Raw genomic sequence first — 17,990 nt, forward strand, 5'->3', positions numbered from 1 at the left:
CTGAATCCCTCAAGAACAAAAAGGCTGATTTAGGCTCTAGTGGCAGTACCGGCGGAGACGTGCACGTTGTATATGGGGAAAAGGGGCAGCTGTGTACCATAGGCTCTGTACTATAGGTGAGTCTCTCGGAGAAGATGCGTTCCCTGGAGACAGAGGGTCCTGATGGAGCGGGGCAGATTCTGGATCTAGAAGAGTGAAAATGTGCTGTGGTGCAGCCATGGATCTGGATCTCCCAGGTGTACGAGTTTGAAGTCCAGAGTTCTGAGCACAGTCCAGTACCTGAGCGGGGTACAGGAAAGGGGGGTAACCCCGTAATCTGAATTTACTCTAAACTAGTACTAAAAGTAGTAAAATTACTAATCTATAGGTTATTTAACAAGTAATAACATTATTTACAACTGTTTATTTAGAATGACATCAGAGATGAGGACACTGAAGAATTAAACCTTTCATCCTCAGACTAATGGACCAATGGAGGAAGAAGATTCCAGAACTGCATTTCCTTAAACCCCACTTGGAAACAAATCAACAGCCCCTGCCCAGTAAAAACCACCAATGTTGTGATGTGCTCTGTGTGTGGAAAACACCTCCTAAAAAGAAGTTGGACATATTTTTCTGCAATAGGGCAAGTTCCCTGGGGGGCTCATTGTGTAGCCTCATGTACGGTCACCGCAGTAGCCTAACCTCAAGGTGACAAAGGCACAGAACCACACCAAAAGGGAAGATTTATCCAAGTACTTTTGGCCATTACTGGGCATTCTGGAGCAACAAGGAATATAACAACACCCAAATTGTGACCCTACATTACAAATACTGGGCGCACTTCCTTAATCAAGACTACTGCCATTTCTTCTCCCAAATTTTCTGCCACCATTATCACAGTCTTGCGTGGGCTGAATCTCAGACAACTAGCTGTCATTCAAATCCTGATCTGAGCCAGTTACTCAATTGTCCTGGTGAAGTCAGAAAAGACAGAGATAGAGCTTGGTGTCATCACCACACTGAAGGCTGTGAAATGCATTCCTCCATAGAAACCTTCGTAATAGCCTCAGGAAAGGAAGAATGACAGAGGCCTTGGGGCAGTCAAACAACTGTCTGGTATTGTGCACCTGATCTTCATCCATCACCAGAAAGACACTAACCAGAGCAGTTTCAGACTCAAGCCTGAAACCAGACTGACACGGGTACAGAGAACCTGAGGCCTATACCACACTTGCCTCACCACAACCTCCCCAATTATCTTTTCTCACCAACAGCAGAAATGACATCGGTTGATATTTCACTAGATTCTTCACGTCTGTCCATGTCAACAGATGATTTCTGAACAGAGGCTTTATGAGTGCTGCCTAACTGAGCCATACTAGCCAATGCTGAAGCATAGAAGCCTTAGCATTATTACAGTGAGGCTCTATTAAACATCTGTAGTGGCAGACAATATAAACTGGATCCAAGATATTTTATTTTTTTAAAAAGTCAAAATGAAAAAAGCCTACATGACAATGCTGGGTGGAGGGGCAAATCGCACACTTCTATGTAATCAGGGGTTCTCAAACTGTGGCTCGTGACCCCTCAGGGGGTCACAAGGTTATTATGTGAGGGGTCGTAAGCAGTCAGTCTCCACCCCAAAACCCCACTTCGCCTCCAGCATTTATAATAGCGTTAAATATTTTAAAATATTTTAACTTATAAGGGGGGTGAGAATTGCCCTCAAAGGTTTTCTGTGTGAAGGGGTCACCAAAATAAAAGTTTGAGAACCAGTGATCTAAAGGGAATTCAAACCGGAGAAAAGGTGAACATATTTTTATGTATTAAGAAAGGAAGTGGCAAAACTACCCAAACAATAGGCTGATTATCTCAGAAAGGGATTTGTTTAAGGCATATTTTTAGGAAAAATCTTAGATGTCAGCTTGATGTTGACAGATAACTATTGAAGCAAATATATGTATCTTGGGCAATCTCTACATACTATGGTACTATCAGTATGTCTGAAATAGTAAACAGATATGTAAAGATACTCTGCGAAAACTGGCATCAGGATGTTAACTACACGAGTACAAATACTGCAAACTGTTCTGTAGATAATGTGTAAGTAGTACTAACATCATGGGGTTTTTTTTTGTTTCAGAACTTAATTCCTTCTGTGTTCAGCCCAGTTGCTGTCTCTGCTAGTTACCATTCATTTTCCATTTGCAAATGATAATTTTTTGCTTTGAATGGCATGCCTGGCTGCAGGGCACAGTAAATCCAAACCTTTTCAAGTGTAGCCAAAAATTTGCCATGAATTAGGAGACTGCAGTATATTTACAATACAAAATAAAATATCTCTAGGAGTGCTTGATGGCGGTGATGATGGTATGAATAAATGCAGATTATTTTTTTTTGACAGGATAATTTTCAAAGGAGTAATTTTGCAAAGACTCAGGAAGAAAACAATTTTGTTTCATTTCCATAACAGAATCCAGACCTCCAGATTCAACCTCACGAGCTATAATTATGTATAAGAACTACCAATGTGAGGTTTCAAACACAATGCCTTTTCTTTTCTCTTTTCTTCCAGATTATTTCTGTATTGTCACTCTATGCAAAATCTTTACGGCAAAAATATTGGCTTGAAAGAACTCTAGGCTTTAGAGTTTCATCTCACTATCTGTTAACATTGTGGGAGCAGGAAAAAATCCCTTTATTCATATGAAGTTTTGACCGCTGAAAACGGATGTTTAGCTGTTCATGATGGATGGAAATTTTAGTCATCTCTTTCATAATTCAGACACGATTGTCCTAGACTCCATACTGAAGGATGCCAGATGCTAAAACTACAATTCTCTTCTGCTGTGCAACTTGCAAGACATTTTACTCCACAACAGTCACGTAGCCCAGAAACAAATATAACAAACTACTACTTATAGCAACATCCCAGATATTATCCTTCAACTACCATTGTTTTAATAAAACATTTTCCACCTGTAGCATTATGGAGGCAGCTCTGAAGCACAAACAAGACACATGAAGCTACCTACACAGTCTGAGTGACACAGAAAGTACATCTTTCTTTCTCTATATTTGCAACACATTGTTGATAGTTATTTAAAAATGTAGTAATCTAAGCCATTAAACATCACTGCTTGGGAAATGAGGTTTCTCTGCTAAACAGCCAGAGACAGCATGCATAATAGATGTCAGTGTTCAAAATAGTTAAAACTCTCACACTGCTTTTGAAGCAACACATGTGAGGCTGTCACTGCAATCCCACACCCCAGAAGGACCTTGTTTATGGATAACATCTGGTAGTAATTATCTGCTCGGTAGAAAACAAAGCAACATTTTTTGTTACCATTGGGACTCAGAGAACAAACAGGGCATTATTTACTCTTTAAAGAAAATACTTACTCCAACACCACCACAAGGGAGCCTGACAAACATTGATGTTATAGAACCTGTGGAAAAAATGAGAGCAGTAAGTTATCAAAAAGGCAGAGTTAACAGGTTTGGCGGATGATTTTTATGGTAATACTGAAACCTTTTCTAACACAGTAACATGCTTCGATTTTATTACTCTCTGTTGAAAGGGACACAAAAAAAGATAATATTTCAACATGTGCATAAATACAGAATATACAATTGTATAAACTACACGCACCTGTATGTACAGTTCCTAGATTTTAACCAATCACAGTGAATATAAATAACGAGCCTGCTGAAGTCCTGCTCATAGAAATAAAACTGATAGCAATAGTAGTGACTGCTAATAGTAACTCCTGAACATGTCTCCTGAGACTAACGTGTAATGGGGTCCTACTACTTTAAACTAAAGGGGGAAATTAAAGCATGAAAAACCTAATTATTAGCTGACTGCACTTGTTTATTCAGGACTCCATAATACGAAAATTAGTCAATATAGTACTAGAGGTTTTTGGACTGTATTAGACACTTTCATACAGTGCTATTAAAAAAGACAAATACCATAAAATAAATAATTAGCCAGCAGGGAACATGAGTTGTTTAAGACTGAAAGATGGAAACCACTTTAAGAGGTTCAAGAAAGATAGAAAAAAGATGCTGGGAAAACATTGTGAACTGATGAGAATGGCAATGTTATTTTCTCTGCCCATACATCAGCCATAATATTCTTTGTGCCTCAGAATAGTACATCATGGTGGAATGTAATCTTGATAGCTGTAATATGCACAAATCTTGGAAAAAAATTCTGAACAGAGAACATCTGTATTACAATTCATGACTATCCTATATACAGTGTGTTTAGTTATATCTATATATACATGCATATACAAACACATGGCAGGAAGAAAACATGTATTTAAAAAGGAAATGTTTTCACCAGATTGGGTTCTTGTTATTCTAGTTGGTCTATATTGAAATAATAAAATGGAGGAAGTTTCCTTAAAATGCAAACAAACTCCTTTGTAGATCATGAAATAACAGTGATGGAAAGCACACTTGAGAGACTGAGAACCATGCTGGAGTGAAATGTATCTCAGACACAGCTACATAAGTTTTCCCCTTCAGCTGAAAGTGAGGTTAATACATCCACAAGATTCATTGTTTGAGGAGATCCATATGGAAGTACTCACATAGCCCTGCCTGAGACCTCCGGCCACATCTTCAACTGGTAATCCACCTATTATTTAATATCAATTGTTCTGACAACATTTTATATTTTCAGTGCATAGATTTAAAGTAGCCTTATTCACCTATATTTAAAAGCTGTTCTGCAGGTTCTATAGCATTAAGCTATCAGACAATAGAGGTGTCTATATATTTCACCCAAAACTTTCAAGGGTGGTAGAAACACCTAAGCAAGTTTACGTATCCTGCCAGGAAAGCCACCAACTTGTCACAGCTAACCATGAACTTCAGACACCATTGGATAAATTATATTTTCACATAATAAAAATACTCAAATTCTACTGGGGCAGACAATTCAAATGTCAGTGATTGATTTAAATAGGTTCAATTGGTTTCTTCTATGTTAACAGAAGATTGCAAAGTCTTTTAAAATTTGTTTGAAAGATTCAAAGATACAAGTATAAAGCAGTTTAAAAGTACAAATAATTAGTACTGGATTTCTACAACATTTGAAAGAACCTGCTTATAATGCTGAGAAATTTGAGATGCAGACTTCCTGGTTTCTTTGAATAAATGCTGCTAGAATAAATGACATCACAGCCATCAAGAACATAAATGAAAAGTCATTCCATGCAAGACCCTTGTTTTCTCTCAAGTTTTCTAAATGGCTCCCTTTGGCTGAAATTCCCAACTCTCAGATCTATTTCGGGAGGAAAGTTCAAACAAAATCAGTTGATCCATTTTAATGGCGCGAACGGTTGTAATACACATCTCTATTAACAAAAGTAAAGATTCTCTGCATGCCAGTAAGTCAAACACAGGCTTGTTTTTAAGCTTCAAACTTGCTGAGGGTTTAGTCCTTTGACATATTTTTAAAAACTTGGTCTTAAATTAAGAAAGTACAATAAGCAGAGATGGGCTTGCTCTCAGGAATAAATCATCTGCTTATAACTTCTCAAACTGTTTTTTTCAAACACATCAAAGACAGCTGTTCTCACTGTGCACTAGATCCATTGCAAAAGTAAACTCTAAACCAATGCTGGGTTGTTAAAGACAGTCTCACCCTCCCCATTCCTGCTCCAAAAAGGTGGCTATTTACATGGGTCTTCTGGAAATACCCCCATTCCAAAGTCATGTCCCAGTTATGCTTATGAAACCTGCAGTTATCTCCCACCTATAACCCAACCCAGCGCATCCCTGGCTGCCGGGTCCTCAATTTAATTTCTCTCTGCAGGATGACTGGCAACCACATTGTGCTGTGATGATGTGCCCTTTTCCTTTGTCTAGGTGGTTATTGCTACACAAAATAGTAAATGCTGGCAGCTACATGTGCAGTGCATGACAGAACCACGACAACAGCAGGAGCTGCACACTAGGAGAGGCCAACTGGCAGGTGGTGATAACATATGCAGTTACGGTCAAGGATAGTCACATGGCTTGGGAATGAGCCGCACATCCATAACTCTGGGCTAAGTGAGTAGGGAAAATAAGCTATCTGGCAAGGTGAGAACTCTCTTGTAAGCTCAGCTAAGCCTCTAAACTCCTGGTGAGCCCCTTCCAATGGAGTTCCCAGGGGCCCTCTCATGGGTGCTGCATGTTCTAGCAGGGCATTTAAAATGGCTCCCTAGCGAGATGTGGTACATAGCTTGAGTACACAGTGCAGCACAACATGGGCTCCAACATGTTATCCATGAATATTATTCTTACAATCAATTCTCTGTCCATCAGAAACATTACTCCCTATCAAGCTCATCTTTCATTCACTCCCTCTCTGTTTGCTCAACGGGAGATTACTGATTTGCTTTAATGAAAGGTTTAAGAGTTGTATTTTTCTTGCTGTTGGCCAAGTCATTGAAGCCTAAGATGGTTCCATGGGTAGAAATCCCATATCGCTGCACTCTTCAGCTTGGGGTTCTTTGTTTTATGGGGGCTCCTCTGACTTATGCGGCTTTGGAAAAAAATATGGGCAGATAAACGTCCTGGCCCATATGAAACTGGGAGACCACCTCGGGCAGAAAGGCCAGGTGTGGACGCAGTTGGATGTTGTCCTTGTAAAAGACCATATAGGGCGGTTCCGAGGTAAATACCTGAATCTCAGAGAGACCCTACGGGTCAAAGTATGCAGGCCCAAGGACCGGAGGGTGGCACCAGAGTCTTTTAACGCTGTGGAGCCGTGCATCGGTCAGCTCCAAGAAGAGCCCTGCTCCCTTGAATGGGAGATTGTGCAGGGTAGTCTGCATCTTCTGGGACAGCCCGGAGGACTATAACCAGGAGCTGCGCCTCATGACCACTGCAGAGGCGACCACTCCGGCAGCCGAGTCTGTAGCTTTCCAGACCATTTGGAGGGCCACTGCTTTACCTTCTTCCACCAAGGTGGCAAACTGCTGGGCTCGGTTCTGTGGAAGGCCCTCCTTGAATTTGCTGCTGGAGTCCCACAAGTTGAGGCTGTACCTGCCTAGCAGGGTCTGATGGTGAGACACCCAAAATTGTAGGCTGTCCGTTGAATAAATTTTTCTGCCAAGTAAATCCAGTCTCTTGACGTCTTTATTTTTGGGTGTGTCACTGGCCTGTCCCTGTCTGTCCCTTTTGTTGATGGCAGACACTGCCAGAGACCCTACCGGAGGGTAGGTGTACTGATATTCAAATCCCTTTGCCAGGACATAATATTCTTTTCAGCTGTCTTGGAGGTAGGCAGAATGGAAGAGGGGGTCTGCCACACAGACTTAGCACTTTTCAGGACCCCTGGTTGGACAGGCAATGTGATCTGGGCCAGAGTGGAGGCATGACACTGAAGAGGTCATCAGACTCCTCCGCTAGCTCCTTGACCTCCAAGTTCAGGTTATCGGCACCCTTTTGAGCAGTGCCTGGTGCTCTTTGAAGTCGTTAGGGAGGGCTGCTCGCAAGCGAGAGGTCCGCCACCGCCTCGCCCGGAGACCAAGAAGATGACTGTATCGCGGGGGAGCCTTTCCCTTGCCTGTCCGGGGATGGCTCTTTGGGCGTCGGGGCCCGCTGCCCCGTACCTGCATCGGACTCAGTACTGTGCTTCGATGCCGGAGGCGGCTGGGCCGGAGGCAGTTTGTCCAATGTGCCCTGAGAGGAATGGTGGGAATATGGGACTGGCATGATTGGTACGTTCCAGGGGCTTCAGTAGTGCCACTGGGAGGGCCACTGCCCCTGCTGCCACCACTGCTGGGGCCATGCGGGCTGTCGGCGATTCGCCTCTCGTAGGCGAGGGGGCTGAACTCTCCCTCCAACTCAGACAAGTGCCCTTCTGGCAACCAGGGCGGAGCCATAGATGCCCAAGTCTGTCGATGACCGGTAAGGAAGGGATGAGGAATGCTGCCAGCCCGAAGAGCAGTACTGGGGAGTTGCAGACTGGTGCTGTGACCGGGAATGATCCCACCCCAAGGGGTATTGACACTGGGGGGACTGCCTAGGTGATGGGGCTCTGCACCATGGTGATCTCTGACGGGAGGCGTGGCATTACTGCGGGTACAGGGAATGGCATTGTGATTTGGGCAACCCAGGCCCTGGGTCTTCTAACCAGAGACCAAAGCTGTGGCTCCGGGATCCTAGGCCATGGTGAGGGGGATCGACGCCTGCAGTCCAGGGACTGGAGACTGTTGTATTAGAGTGAGGTCCCATCACAGGCTTACCCTTAGAGGTCTGGGCCTTAAACGGGTCCATCGCCTGGCCTGGTGTCTTCGGTGCTGGCCGGCCAACTTGGTCCTTGGCTGCCAGGGCCACCTCGGGGACAGCCCCCTGTCGCTCCTGGGAGTCGGATCCCAGGCTGGGCTAGGGGGTCTGACCACAGCGGTACCCGCTTGTAGCTCCGAGGCGGGCATGTGGCCTAGCACAGGTCCTCTGCCTGAAGTCTCCTTGTCCTGCAGCGCCAATGGGCATTTGGGCTTCAGCTGCTTCTTGGGCACTGGCAAAGGGGGACGGTGCCAGGCGGGTTCCAGTGCCGACACTCAAGTACTAGACTGAAGTCCGATCAAGTGGGCTCCAAGGCAGGACAAAGTGCAGCCTTCATGAGGAGGGCCTTCATGCGGAGATCCCGCTCCTTTTGCGCTCGAGGGAAAGTTTTTGCAGATCCTGCACTTGTCTTTTCTGTGCGATTCCCCCAGGCACTTCAAACAGCTATTGTGGGGTCACTAATGGGCATCGGACAGGTACACAATGAACACAGCTTAAAGCCTGCGGAATGGGACATGCACTGCTCCAAAGTCCCAGTCAGGACTCTAACTACAAAACTATTATTAACACTTAACATAATGGTCAAACTAAGCACCTAACAACTAACTACAAAGGAGACAGAACAATGGATTGAAAGAACTGCTAACGTCTTTGCGACCAGGGGCGGTAAGAAGGAACTGAGAGGGCGTAGGGTCGGCAGCGCCTGATATATCAACTCATGAGCATGGCACTCAAGGGAGAACCGCAGCCATGACTCTGCTCGTGGGCACACACACACCTAGAATGGAATCGACATGAGCAGGCAATCGAAGGAGAACGAACTTTGTTAAAGGAAAACAATATCCTGCTAGAGAATACCAAAACATATTTTGGTTGGTTGGTTTGGACTATAAAACATAGCACTTCCATAACATTTTGCTGGGGGATAGTCTCTTTAGCCATTCCTTCTATTATTCATTTACTTTCACTCCATCTCCTCCCCTATTACTTTTCACTCTAGCCTTCCTTTCCCCGACTTTTCTCTCCCTCCTACTTTACCTGTGACCTTTTGCCTTCCTCTAATTTTTCTAATTTACTTATAAGTATTCCCAATATTTTAATCCCATCTCCTCTATTTCTCTGCTTTTCCCTGTCTCCAGCATAGACACACTATTGTCTCATGGATGTCCTCTCCACCTGTACCACGACCTCCTCCCAAACATATATGTCTGTAGAATCTCTATTCTTTTCCAGCATCTACTTATGTGTCTTTTCAGTTAAATGCTGTGAACGTGACTAATCATACACATATACATTGTGGATGTTGAGGAGGGATGTTTTTCACGGTTTATACTTAAAAACTGTCATTGTAAATGGTGGTATCTAAGATCTCCCTGGTAGTTTTAAATTTTCAATCAAGAAACGTACAAGTTGGCAAAATTGTCCAAACTGTCAGAGTAGGAGAATTTCAGGCCAGAAGGGACCAATAGAACAGAATGGAAGTCAGTGATTGTCAAGCTATCCTCTAAACAGGGTACAATTTTAGAGATGTGATATGTTCTGTGTTTAAGATTATTTGTTTCTGAACTGAAAAAGCAAAGAATTTTTTGAAAAAACAAGTTTTCCCTTATTCTGATTAGTTTATACATTTGGGCAAAGAGAGACTGTTTCAAAGTCCTGTCTAACTGGTGTTTGCTTTTCACTTATATTTGTGTATTTATTTTTTTCTGTGCCTTAAAATTTCTCTGAAGTGTTTGGAAATTTTGATTCAGAAATTTTCTTCTGAATGCTAAGTAAAACACACAGTATTATGTGTTTGGTTTTCTAGGTCTAATTATTTTTATGGAATGATTGCAGGATGTATCACTAGCTTTGCTAAACCAGGACCACTTTTTCCTCTTCTTCATTATGTGGAAATCCTGCGGTAACAACCAGGATTTCTATATAAAGATAAAGGGTAGTTGTGTCCCTATGTGAACTTCAGGTGTTAGGATTTTCAGTAATAAGAAGTACTACTGCTGCAGGTCACTGTGGGGCGGTAGATTAGTGATAAAATAAAAAGGTTTGATATTCCTGACTACTATTTTTCTATGGATTGCAATTTTCTATGGCTTGCAACTGGCAGGGGCAGCTATAAACCTAAGTGCAGGTAAAAGGATATATACAAGTATCAAATACTCAATGAAGAATAGAAATGACAGATTTCTGGAAGATAACTCATGAATTGCTGAATATTAATAAAACATTTATACTGGCCTACTTTGGGGGCCTTCTAATATCCGTGTCAAAGATGACTGATTCAAATCAAAACTATTTACATCAAATTTAATCAGTATTTAAAATCAGCAAGCAGGAAACTCTGATTTAAATCATCAATTTTAATTCTTGTTCTATATTTTTTAGTTACTTTCCTAAAAGATAGATTCTCACTGGTTGGTGTACTTTGGTACTAATTTGCTAACCAGAAAGATATAGTATATCCATACACATTTAAACAATTTTATAACTTAATGTACATTTATTCAGGGTCTTGATTTTTTTTTCTTTAACTTTTTGTTAGAGAAAGGTGAATGACATTTCTTATTTACTAGATAATCATTATCTGGTTGAAATAAAACCTGTTTTGATTTTTTTTTAAATGACCGATTTTTATGTACCCTGATGTGTGTTGATAAAATACTCGATATCTATCAGGAATCTTAAGATGGCATCCTGTTTCTGAACAGTCAAAATCTGTGAGTGTGCCCATTGTGAAAACAGACATTTAAGTAAAACATTTAAAACTATTTATTTTCACAACAACAAACTTAGAGAAAAAGCAAACAGTGTCCCTAGAGGGATTTTACACTGAGTGACTCGCAAAACAATTTTCCAACAACGAAATGATAAAAAGCAGGGACACGATGAAAATATAGAAAACAGTGAAAAGTAGATTGGGAGCTTGTTCTCCCTGGCTTGTACCAGAAGAACAAGATGATGTTTAATGAAACCGAAAGGTGCCAAATGCAAAACTGTTCAAAGGAGATACTTCTTCAGAGAGTACACAATTTGACCATGGAACTCATTGACCATGGAGATCATTGAGGCCAAGAATTTAGCAAGATTCAAAGAGAGAATTTTATAATATTTATAATAATAAACTGACAATGTATAAATGTTATGTTTATAATATAATCATAGAATATCAGGGTTGAAAGGGACCTCAGGTGGTCATGGAGTCCAACCATCTGCTCAAAGCAGGACAAATCCCCAGAGAGATTTTTACCCCAGTTCCCTAAATGGCTCCCTCAAGGATTGAACTCACAACCCTGGGTTTAGTAGGCCAATGCTCAAAGCACTGAGCTATCCCCTCTCCCCTAAAGAGGATCTGGTATTTATATGCATAACAAGAATACCCAGTTATTATAACCTATATGAAAAAAGTAGATTGGAAAGGATATTAAACCTCATGCCTCAAAGTTTAAGACAAACTCTAATTATTAGGGATTAGAATGAGACCTTTATGGGCACAGATTAACCCACATCTACCTACTGTGCAGTTTTTTCCATCTTCCTCGGAAGCTGCTTGTGCTGGCCACTGTCAGAGACAGGATATTGGACTAGCTGGACCATGATTCTGATCTGTTCTGGCAATTCTTATATTTCTATGAATCACAAGTGCTTGGAAAATGCTTGGATTACATCACAGGGAACCTGGACCTCAAGGTATATAAGTGAAGCGTAGGCAGCAGTCCTTAGCTTTTGTACTACTCCACGTATCAGATACGCCTTTGGCGTATCACTATTCCAACTAATTAGCATCACCCACAGCTGCACAGGTTTTTGACAGCATGCTTGGTTTCATTTAAAAAATGTGGCAGTCATAATCTGGTGGGGGAGAAGATGTACATGTTTATTTGGACAGGTAAATATTGTGTCTAAACAGACCAAGAGTTTTACACTGTTAAAGACATGATGTTTGACTTTCTTTATAGAGTGCATGTTAATGGTGATGCCAGGCCTGGTCTACATTATGAGTTTATATCGAATTTAGCAGCGTTAAAACACATTAATAGTGCACCCGTCCACACAATGAAGCCCTTTATATCAATATACCTGATGAGTGGAGTAGCGCTGAAATCAGTATTGCCATGTCGGATTATGGTTAGTGTGGCCGCAATTCAACGGTATTGGCCTCTGGGCGCTATCCCACAGTGCACCACTGTGACTGCTCTGGACAGCAATCTGAACTCGGATGCACTAGCGAGGTAGACAAGAAAAGCCCCGCAAACTTTTGAATTTCATTCCGTGTTTGCCCAGCATGGAGCGCCGATCAGCACAGGTGACCATGCAGTCCCAGAATCAAAAAAGAGCTCCAGCATGGACTGTATGGGAAATACTGAAGCTGATCTCTGTATGGGGAGATGAATCTGTTCTATCAGAACTCTGTTCCAAAAGACGAAATGCCAAAGCATTTGAAAAAATCTCCAAGGCCATGATGGACAGAGGCCACAACAGGGACTCGACCCAGTGCTGCGTGAAACTTAAGGAGCTAAGACAAGCATAATGGAAAGCCGAAGAATCAAATGGATGCTCACGGAGAGAGGGAGGGGGGACTGAGGACTCCAGCTATCCCACAGTTCCCGCACTCTCCGAAAACCATTTGCATTCTTGGCTGAGCTCCCAAAGCCTGAAGGATCAAAAACATTGTCGCAGGTGGTTCAAAATATGTCGTCAGCCCCACTCCCGTGAAAGAAAAGGGAAAAAAATCATTTCTCGCCTTTTTTCAATGTCACCGTATGTCTACTGGATGCCGCTGGCAGACACGGTGCTGCAGCACTACACAGCAGTATTCCCTTCCCTTCCCGATGGCAGATGGTGCAATATGACTGCTATCCGTCAGCATCATCCCGTGAGTGCTCCTGGCTGGCCTCAGTGAGGTCGGCCGGGGGCGCCTGGGCAAAAATGGGAATGACTCCCAGTCATGCTCTTCTTGCTCCTGGAAATTCAGTCCTGCCTGGAATATCATAGCAGCTGGAGGCTGCCTTCCCCCTCTCCCCGCTTTTCTCTCTGCTTGCAGAGGCAATAAAGTCAGCGTTTTTTCTTATTCATGCATTCTTTATTACTTCATCACACAAATGGGAGGATAACTGCCACGGTAGCCCAAGAGGGGTGGGGGAGAAGGGAAGCAATGGGTGGGGTTGTTGCAGGGGCACCCCCTATAATGGCATGCAGTTCATCATTTCTGCGGGATGTCTGGGGCTCTGACCTGGAACGGCGGTTTGCCTCTCTGGTTCTTTAGTCGGCTTGCCTGATATTCTAGGCAGGACTGACTCTCCATTAGACAAAACTTAAAGAAGGGAATGACCTGGGGAGTCATTTTTGTCCATGCACCCCCGGCCAACCTTACCGAGGTCAGCCAGGAGCACCCATGACAGCAGCAGACTGGTAACCGTTATTGCCAACTTGCAAAGCAGCAGACGGTACAATATGACTGGTAACTGTCTCTGCTAACTTGCAAAGGCAAGGGGATGCTGCTGTGCAGCACTGCAGTACCGCCTCTGTCAGCAGCATCCAGTAGATATACTTTGACAGTGTAAAATGGCTAAACGGGCTCCATGGTTGCCGTGCTATGGCGTCTGCCAAGGCAATCCAGGGAAAAGGGTGCAAAATGATTGTCTGCCGTTGCTTTCATGGAGGGAGGATTGACTGATGACATTTACCCAGAATCACCCGCGACACTGTTTTTGCCTCATCATGCATTGTGATCTCAACCCAGAATTCCAATGGGCGGGGGAGACTGTGGTAACTATGGGATAGCTACCCACAGTGCAACACTCCGGAAATCGACGCTAGCCTCGGTACATGGAGACACACCGCCGAATTAATGTGCTTAGTGTGGCCGTGTGCACTCGACTTTATACAACCTGTTTCCAAAAAACGGTTTCTATAAAATTGGAATCATCCTGTAGTGTAGACATACTCCCACTCACACTGCCAGAAGAACCAAAAGTTTGCAGCTCAGATTTCTCTGGATTTTGAAGAGGTGGTAACTCTCTCAAACTCAGCAATAACCACAGTGCTAATAAGATTTTTAAACACCTGCTGTATAGTTTTCCTCTTTGGGGTTTTTGCATAACTACTGAATTTGTAGCAAAGCCTTGCCAGCTCTCTTACCGTGAGTATTAGCTCCACTGAAGACAATCAGGTTAATCCCCTTTTCACACTATCGAAACTGAAATCAATCCCCACTACGGTTTTCTCAAACTGCATATTCCAGGACTATGTCTCTTACTCTTGACTCCCAGATGAGAACTTCCAAAACTATTATTCAAACCTATCACCTAATGCTGGTAACAGGCACTTGAAAATTACAAAAGAAGAGAAGGTTTCTGCATGAGTACACTCAGGTAAGAGTCATTTAAATGTGACTTGTGTGATACTCGTACAATCTTTTTCTGAGCAGCAATCCCTAGTTTGTACAGTAGGAAAGAGGGAAAGTCTACAGTCCATGACTAATAGATACCTCCCTACTCAAGAAGACTCCAATCTTCAAAGAGAAAAAATAACCTCAGAGGATCCACTGTATAACTACAATGAATGCTTTGCCACTCAGCTGATAATACTTGGAAAACAGCCTAGCAACAAGCAGTTACTCTGCAGATCTTCCTTTTCTCACTCAGCTCCTAGGAAACAGCTTGGTGAAATGAGCACTCTAACAGGGCTGCATAGTTTTAGTATGATACATATCACATATAACACACACAAAATTCATCCACTTGACAACAATGAAGCATGGGACCATCAGAAAAAGATGAACATGGGACTTGATGGGTTAGGGGATTCATAAGAGGATACAGAACCTCCCTCTTTTAGATCAGTGGTTCTCAACCAGGGGTACGCGTACCCCTGGGGGTATGCAGAGGTCTCCTGGGGGTACATCAATTCATCTAGATATTTGCCTAGTTTTACAAGACTACAGAAAATGCACTAGTGAAGTCAGTACAAACTAGAATGTCATACAGACAATGACTTGTTTATACTGCTCTATGTACTATACATTGAAATGTAAGCACAATATTTATATTGCAATGGATTTATTTTATAATTATATGGGAAAATGAGAAAGCAAGCCGTTTTTCAGTACTAGTATGCTGTGAAACTTGTGCATTTTTATGTCTGATTTTGTAAGCAAGTAGTTTCTAAGTGAGGTGAAACTTGTGCATTTTTATGTCTGATTTTGTAAGCAAGTAGTTTCTAAGTGAGGTGAAACTTGGGGCTACACAAGACAAATCAGACTCCTGAAAGGGGGACAGTAGTCTGGAACGATTGAGAGCCACTGTTTTAGATCACCATTTCAAATCTGCCTGCGGTAGGTAATGGCAGGGAGTGGTCACCATCTGACAACTGTTTGACGGTGTAAATCCAGTTCTATGGGGACAGGACCAGCATCACAAATCCTACAAACCAGCTGGTATCTTGTGACAAGCACAGCAGAGTCCAAGGGTAAAATGGGTATGGAGACTGAACTACCTTCTCCCCCTCGGTGGCAGTACCTCTAGGTCTTTGGCACTTTAAAGAGAGGAAATAAAGGGTATTTCTACATTGTAAAAAACAAAAAAACAAACAAACCATGTCAGCGAGTCTCAGGAGCCTGGGTCAACTGACTCGGGCTTGCGCTACGGGGCTAAAAGTAGCAGAGTAGACATCCCCACTTGGTCTGGAGTCTGGACTCTGAAACTCAGTGAGGGAGAAGAGTCTTGGGCTCCCACCCAACTAAGAACAGCTACAGTGCTACTTGTAGCCCTGAAGCGGTGGCCAAAGTCAGCTGACCCAGGCTCAGAGACTCACTGCCATGTTTTTTTTCCCCAGCGTAGATGTACCCTGGAAGAAAGAGGAAACCAAACGTCTACCACCTGTCCCACTGAAGCGCAGAAGAGATTACTTGTGGCGTTCAGAATGGTGTATGCTCAGTAACTGCCAGGGTCAGTGTTATGGCTAACTAAGTTACTCTATGAATGTAGGACCAAAGAGGTAGTGAAGCATGACCCCTTGCTGTACCTAGAAGTTTCTTGCTGTCCAGTTTCTGTCTGTTCAAAGGGTTTGTGCCATACAGGAGCGTGTGCGCCTCCGAGTGAACTGTCTGTAGCTCTTCTAGAGTTGCTTTTCTTCCACGAATACACTGCAGGGGGAAAGGAAAGAAGTGGTAAAATCATATTTACTACAATTACCTAGCTTGTCTTTTTACTTCCCTTTGGTAAAAAGGAAATACTGCTGGAAGTCATACTGCACTAAGGGTTTGTTTTATTTAAATTATAGGTTAAACAATTTTTTGCTGACAAATATTTTTATTAAACTGTTACGCAGAAATTCTTACTTTGTTTACTCACAAAGGTACATTTTTAGTCATGAGAAGGATTTCAGCTTAATCCCATTAATCAAAAGATTTTATATGTAAAATAACCTTTTGGACTTTTTAAAAGATACATGCTCCAAAATCTTTGCCGATTCTCATATTGATGTGTCAGGATTTAGTGGTATAAATCATTTCCATGAATAAGAGTCAGCCACATAAGCTGTTCACTGATGGAAGAACAGTGTTCCAAACCTGCACAATGAAACCCCACCACAACTAATAATAGCTGAACGGCAAAGACTTTGGGGCTTCTCTTCAGAGAAGCAACTAAGGGTTAATCAAAACCTTTTTGCTCTAAAAACTAGGCTGGAGATCACGCAAGGTCAAACTTGAGATTCCAACCTGATTTAGGGTATGCCAGAAAAAAACAGAACAATGTTTCTCCTCCATGCTCTTATTTACAGCTGGAACCAGCAAGTGTAGATGAACACAGAGGATGAAATCCTGGCTTTAATGTAATCAATGGCAAAACTCCCATTGACTTCAATGGGGCCAGGATTTCACCCAGAAGGTTTTACAACTTGGACCCTTTCCCAAATTTCAAAAAAAGTTCAGTCTGCATTCCGGGCAAGCCTTAATGTTTAACTCATTTTTGCTCTGGTCTAATTGCTATGACTGAAATTCACCTCTGTGCAGTGAGCCAGCAGAAGGCATGTGCAACAATGAAGTGCTATTTTGAAGTGCTGAGTGGGACTTAAGCGGTGCAAAGACTTTGGCCTGATATCTGAATAAGAGTGAGCTTTAACCAATATGAAAATGGCACTTGGATTCTCTCTCTCATGCTAGGGAAAAGGCAGTAACTTTCTGGAGTTAAGGAAGTGACAGACTTTCCATTTTAAGTGGGGGTTTGTAACCTTCTCTAAAATGTCACAAAGGAAATATACAGCTTGGACAAGAAAGCATTATTTTGCTGATGTGGAAATGAGAATTTTTGGAGGCTAAGCGTGCTGCAAAAGTCGCTTTGTTCATGAAACGTATGAGTGTAAAAACAGGTGTTTTAGGTGGTTCAGAATTTATTCTAATGTGCTTGGGGTATTTTTGGTCATAGTGTCTCTAAAATAAGTTAATTTTTTTGTGGCTTTCCTTTAGAATAGAATGAACTTTAGCATTTCCCTGACAGCATGATTTCTATTTTCAATATACTAATATTAGTATTCCTGCATCACTGCGCTCTGTCCGCAGCACGTGGAGGTCCCAGGAGCACCAGAAACTGCCATGGAATATCTTTCATTTTACATGAGGGCAATCATCAGGACTACAGAGACTGGAAGGATGTTGTTCACATCTCATTCAGAGCACAGCAATACTTCCAACAATTCAGCACCTGTTCTAGTGC

At 42.5% G+C, this 17,990-nt stretch overlaps 1 protein-coding gene across 8 annotated transcripts in view; it reads right to left on the reverse strand.

The window, feature by feature from the left end:
* HDAC4 (histone deacetylase 4) overlaps positions 1–17,990 on the reverse strand; it is a 428,143-nt gene that overhangs the window by 56,972 nt on the left and 353,181 nt on the right. For all 8 annotated transcript variants that reach the window (XM_050969402.1, XM_050969401.1, XM_050969399.1 and 5 more), the window contains 2 exons: positions 16,300–16,420; positions 3,388–3,434 (listed from right to left, as the gene is read on the reverse strand). In XM_050969402.1, the coding sequence (XP_050825359.1) occupies positions 3,388–3,434; positions 16,300–16,420 (168 nt within the window). The remainder of the gene's footprint in view (positions 1–3,387; positions 3,435–16,299; positions 16,421–17,990) is intronic.

Source organism: Gopherus flavomarginatus, chromosome 10, assembly GCF_025201925.1.
Source record: "Gopherus flavomarginatus isolate rGopFla2 chromosome 10, rGopFla2.mat.asm, whole genome shotgun sequence".
Classification (NCBI taxonomy): Eukaryota; Metazoa; Chordata; order Testudines; family Testudinidae; genus Gopherus; species Gopherus flavomarginatus.